Source organism: Culex pipiens, chromosome 2, assembly GCF_016801865.2.
Source record: "Culex pipiens pallens isolate TS chromosome 2, TS_CPP_V2, whole genome shotgun sequence".
NCBI lineage: Eukaryota > Metazoa > Arthropoda > Insecta > Diptera > Culicidae > Culex > Culex pipiens.
In genome coordinates, this window is record NC_068938.1 from 117,157,951 (window position 1) to 117,164,146 (window position 6,196).

Consider the following 6,196-nt stretch of genomic DNA (forward strand, 5'->3'; position numbering starts at 1 on the left):
GCTAGTACACCCGATCGATGCGAAAAGTGTCTTTCATTGAAAATTTATCATTTTTTCTCATTTACTAATTTAACAGGATTCATAACCGGCAAAGATGGCTCTTGGCAATCCAAAAGATCAATTTATGTTGGCCACTCATCGTGAAAGCAGTGCCCCAGTCTGGGCCCCCAGGAGGAAAAGCAGAAAGTGAAACAGCGGCGGCCTCGGGGATCGGAAATCCTGGTGAATGCAAACTGTTAAAGAAAACACAGGCTTAGTGTTAGCTTAAAGACGGACTTTCTGGTTGGGTGAAGGGTTGCCCACACCATCGGATGCTGTCCCTGTCGAGGGTGGGCCTGGTACCCGGAGAATCGGTTCTGTCCGGCATGGACAGGATGTACAAGATTCGATGGAGATTGCACAATAGAAGAAAAAAGTTAGGCACCACCTCATTGCTTGTGTTCTCCCTTTTGACCCATCCGCTGTAAAAGAAAGGACCAATTATTTCAACTTTTGTTGTTTTCTGTTGGTTGATTTTGTTGAGGAATTAACAAGATAGTAATAATGAAGAGTAATAGTATCACGTTAAGGGATGTTTAATATAAAGTATGTATTTTAACATTTATGCATTGATTTTTAGCAATAAAATAGTGCAGAATGTAATATAAAAACAACAAACAAATTAAGGCGAACTTCTTAACTTATTTCAGCGGCAGTTGCATTCGAAATGCCTTTCGATTCCTTTTCGCAGCGGTTGCTGCTTTCTTCGCGGCAGTTTTTCGCTTGTGAGTATTCTTTGCTTTCTTCAGAAAACCCTGAATAAGCGTGTTATAAAGTTTATCAACTACGATGTCGAAGCATTTGCGGCAAGTCTCCCCAGAGTAGGTATCGTAATCCACGAAAGTTTTCAGCCTAGTTTTGACAGCCTGTCGACATTCGTAGAGAAAGGCTCGGAATTTTTGGTTAAAGGCGTTGAAAACTCTTAGCCCAATCTTGTAAAGAAGTGAGCTAGGGTACGCTGAACATCGTTTTAGTTTGCAAAAAGCATAAAGCGGATGATCTGGTGAAATTTCATCTCCCTTTTGACACAGCCGCTCACGGCATGATTTATGCTGAATCTTCAAGACAGCGTAGCCCACGATGAACATCAATCCGTTTAGCTCTTTCGCTGAATACGTTCGCTCGTATTCGTCGTCAAGGGGTTCGTCGTTGTAATCACATGCGGGTTGTTCAACTTGATTTCTTTTAGAGTTGAATTCTATGTCTTCGATCAATGGTTTCGCTCCGTCGGCTTCGATGTTAGTTCCCTCCACCAATTTCTCATTTACAGCAATCGCAGCGTACTTAAACGATGCACCAAACTGGGCTGAATTGGGTGCATCATTTCTTCCGCAGCGTCTTCGGACTTCGGAGTTGTGATTCTCTACTGTGTCAGCGTTTAGAAAGTTGGTACAAAGTTCGCTGAAACCAAACTCATCCTTGAGCTTCGGCCACATCCATTCGATTGCATTGATGTTGCTTATGAAACCGAAAATGTAGTTTGGCTTACGCTGCACAGCCGTCAGAGCGCGAGACTCATCAGCAGCCTGTAAATGATAAAAAAATAAGATTATTTTTTGATTATTTTATTTTAAAATTTTGACTTAAATCATTTCTTACCAACGTCGGCGAGAAGCACGTGTTCGGTGTATAATACATATCCTTCAATATTGTTTTTGCCTCGCGTAAGAAATCCCAATAGCATGAATCATCCGTAATGGCCGACCGAAAAGGCTGGAAAGGTATTTTTAAGCATTAGTATTTAATAATATCGTTTGTATCAGTGAGTAATTTTAAGGGTCGGAGTCGAAGTTGACAAATTCTCAGAAGCTAGAGTCAGTTACGGAATTTGCTTAAGTTTGATGGAAGTGTCGGAGTAGTTATTGAAGTCTGAGTCCAAGTTAGTGGAATCGAGTGATGTTGGAGGTATTTGGGTAGTTATATGTTACCTTTGCCAGATGGATGCTTTTCGAGTTCATCGAATCAAACAGCTTGTCATGAAACTCAGCATACTCAGCGGTTAGTTTAGCATCCACGGTCATGTCATTCGATCGGATGAGGAAACGGATGCCAGATCCGGTCGATCCACTCAGCGTTCTCACAGCTTTCGGGACATTCATCCTCGTGAATGGAGGCAAAGTGATGCACTCTTCGGTTTACCTTGGACAAAGTCGAGGAATGTTGACCTGGTCCAATTCAAATAGTTGTTTGATGTAGCTGAAACTGCATATATTTCGTCTTGAAAGACAGCATTGTGCTTGTAAAGCATGTTCCTTGCGCTCTTCAGTAGATGGGGAGGGTCAAATATCACCGCAACTTGCTCTCCGTCGATTTTCAAGAATGGCCTTTTTTGTGTAGCACCACCTTCTCTGAACATCTTCATGTTTGTTAGGCATTGATCCAACGTGATGGCAATCGGAAACAGACTTCGAGCTCTTAAACACGAAACGATCTCCTTGAGCACCTTCAGCTGAGTCTTACTACCCAACGTGTGATGGGCTAAGTAATACGACAAAGCCTGCAAGAAAATCAATTAGGAACAATGCTGATGTCATCGATAGATTTAAATTGCTTACCATTTTGAACCGTTTGTTTGTATCGCCGTTCTCCCAACGAGACGGGTCCAGTTTCGACAGGCTGGATACAACAACGCTGATGGCTTCCGTCGCCAAGATGTCCGGATTGTTCTTTTCAATTTTTCGCTTAGCGCCATCGTCCGGGAATCCGTGGAAGGTATCCGTTTTTGCATTGTACGTCAGTTCGGCCTTTATAGCCATCCCATCGATAGCAAGTAAAACTGCACGTTTCCTTTTGGAAAAATGCCGCGTTTTCGCTTCAAGTCTGTCCAGCAAACTCATGTTCGTGACCGGTTTCTGACGTACGTTAGCATTGTACCTTATGATACTCCTTTTGCCGGGCAGAACAAGAATTTTTGATCTCGTGAGTTGTCTGTATCCAGCCGGCCCTGCCAAGTAGGCCGTCGTTGCGAATTTCTTTGTGCTTGTGGTATAACGTCGACCCTTGGGTTTCCACAATGTGTTTTCCAAACTGTTGGTTAGGACAGGATTCTTCTTCAGCGTGGCCAACAATTTTCGATCGGATAGTTTTGCAGCATCCCGAGTCCGCTGCGTTCTTCGCAACGTTTTTATTTGAGTGTCTTTTTTGTTCATGGATTTGAACCTCCACGCGCTTTTCCGATTGGACTTTCGCAGCTTTTTATTCAAGATCTTTTCATTCTTCTTCAGTTCGACGTTTTCTTGCGAAGCCTTTCGATACATATCCTTGTAATCGATCTGATCATCCTTGTCATCGTGCTTACATAGACCGCACACATTCTCGGCCCTTTCAATCACGTTGACAACAACGGAGATTTCGTGCTGCTGAGCGATCTGACTTCCGTTGACAACGGTCGGAAAGCCCCCCAATTCAATATCGATTGGAACGTCCGCCAGGCACTCGAGCTCGTAATATGTGGTTTCGATGTCCTCCTCCTCGCGAACAACCTGTACGACTGGCCCGCTTGCCGCGTTCGGAATGCGCGGCAGGAACTCCTCAACCATTTCATCGTTCTCAACCAACTCGTCCTGCTCGGAATCTACCTGACCGGCTGGTACGTTGGTCGCGATCTGAACGTACGCCAGGTACTCTCCATCCATCTCGGTCTCCTCCAAATCTACTTGATCAGCTCGCTCGTTGGTCGCGATTGGAACGTACGCTAGGTACTCCTCCATCATTCCGTCGTCCTGCTCGGAAACTACTTGGCCGGCTGACAGGTCGGCCGCGATCGGAACGTAAGCCACGTACTCAACCATCTCGTCATCCTCAAAATCTACTTGATCCTCTGGCTCGTCGGCCGCGATCGGAACGCGCTCCAGGTACTCGAGCTCGTTTGGCTTGTTGGCTGCGGTGGGAATACGCGCCAGGTACTTCTCAACAAATTCGTCATCTTCCTCCAAATTTACTTGTTCAGCTCGCTCGTTTGCCACGACCGGAACGTACGCCAGGTACTCTTCATCCATCTCGTTTTCCTCCAAATCTACTTGATCAGCTTGCTTGTACGCCACGATCGGAACGCGCCCCAGGTACTCGAGCTCGTTTGGCTTGTTGGCCACGGTGGGAATACGCGCCAGGTACTTCTCAAAAATTTCGTCATCTTCCTCCAAATTTACTTGTTCAGCTCGCTCGTTTGCCGCGACCGGAACGTACGCCAGGTACTCTTCATCCATCTCGTTTTCCTCCAAATCTACTTGATCAGCTTGCTCGTACGCCACGATCGGAACGCGCCCCAGGTACTCGAGCTCGTTTGGCTTGTTGGCCACGGTGGGAATACGCGCCAGGTACTTCTCAAAAATTTCGTCATCTTCCTCCAAATTTACTTGTTCAGCTCGCTCGTTTGCCGCGACCGGAACGTACGCCAGGTACTCTTCATCCATCTCGTTTTCCTCCAAATCTACTTAAGCTGATCAAGTAGCTCGTACGCCAGGTACTCTCCATTCACCTTGTCCTCCACCAAATCTACCTCTTCAGCTCGCTCGTTTACCGCGACCGCAACGTACGGCAGGTACTCCTCAACCATTTCGTCGTCCTGCTCGAAATCTACCTGAACGGCCGGCACGTTGGGCGCGATCGAAACGCGCGACCCGTACTCCTTAACCAATCCGTCGAACTCATACATTTCGTCCTGCTCGGAATCTACATAACCGGCTGGCTTGGTCGCGGTTGAAACGTCCACGATGGACCGGAGCACTTCCTTCCTAAAATTATAATTATTGTTATATTTTCTTTACAAAATCGTTTGAATCAAAATGTCCGAGCAAATTTTCCGACACCGTACACGCAGATAATCACTGCCTTATCAAATTGATAAATGTCATTATCAACTTCAACAACTTTTAATTATTGTTCTGATAACGTTGAATTATCGTTTTGATAAACTTTTAATATCGAAATGACAATCTTTGTTATCATTTTGATAAATAAAATTATTGCTAGTTTTTTCCGCATGCACGTTTTTGCCTGTCATTCGAAACATAAACAAACAAACCAAAATGAGTGAAGAAACAAACAAGTCTCGTTGTAAAGTAAAAAATTACGTCTGCCCATCGATTCCATCTATAACTGTGCGTGGTAAACGGTCAACGTGCTAAAAAAAGAAGAGGAACCGTCGCCTCCTCTCTTCCTGCTGTCATGTGTTCTCCGGAGAAATTGGCATCCTCCAAACTCAAGGTAACGATGATCAAGTCCACAATGACGCACCCCTGGCCATACTGGATAAGCAGCTGTTTTCCGGAAGCACCAGAAATGGAGCCAAAGAAAAATCGAAACCGATTCTTGACACCCAGGAAGAAGAGGCTGCAGCCATGGCTGACGTTGCCAATGGAACCATTGATGGATAGTGGCAGGTTTGCGCTGAGTTTCAATAGGTGTGTATTTAAATCATAGTTTGATTTCTTAAAAGGTCGTACTAATCGTGATTCTTTTCAGTTGTGTGTCTCCTGAAATAAAAAATCTACCAGAAATACAACCTGGAGAGTCTAAACCTCTGTCACAAACGACAGCAACCGATTGACCACCATTCACCAAGTAGGATTATCTTCTCATGGTATTAAATTTTACTTCGATTTTTGTAACAAAATAAAGTTTTTTAAGCAACATATATTTTGTTTGGTTTTATATTATATACAAAAGAAAAGCAGCTAAATTAATATAAATAACATTTTTAATTTGATAAAAGATTTTATCGTTTCTATAAACTTATTTATCAAAATGACAAATATTTTTATCGGAATGATACATTTTGCATTTGACGTTTCTCAAATGACGTTCATTAAAGCGATAATATATTTTGTCAAATTGATGTACATTGTTTATCAAATTGATAAAGAAAATTATCAAATACGATAAAATAAATTATTGGTTGCCAACCTATAATTTATTTTATCGAAATGATGGCAGAAAGTTATCGAATTGATAATTCTTTTTTCTGCGTGTAAGCCACTCGTTCCGTTTCTGCTGAAAAGTTTGTCGATTTCTGACGAGAGGCAGAAACCCACCCATTTTTTGCATCTGAAAAGCGATTTATTATAATTGGGTACTAAAGCCCTATGTCAATTTTTATGTACAACGGTAAAAAACACGCACGCAGAAAAATGTTTTGTAGAATCAGCCCGTACGAGGT

At 43.4% G+C, this 6,196-nt stretch overlaps 1 protein-coding gene across 1 annotated transcript; it reads right to left on the reverse strand.

The window, feature by feature from the left end:
- Positions 1 to 228: 228 nt before the first annotated feature.
- On the reverse strand, positions 229 to 4,451 carry LOC120417952 (uncharacterized). Its single transcript, XM_039580184.2, has 5 exons — positions 2,595 to 4,451; positions 2,179 to 2,536; positions 1,968 to 2,122; positions 1,639 to 1,752; positions 229 to 1,565 (listed from the first exon to the last, which is right to left on the reverse strand). The coding sequence occupies exons 1-5, from the start codon at positions 4,449 to 4,451 to the stop codon at positions 681 to 683; spliced, it is 3,369 nt and encodes a 1,122-aa protein (XP_039436118.2). The 3' UTR covers positions 229 to 680.
- Positions 4,452 to 6,196: the final 1,745 nt, after the last annotated feature.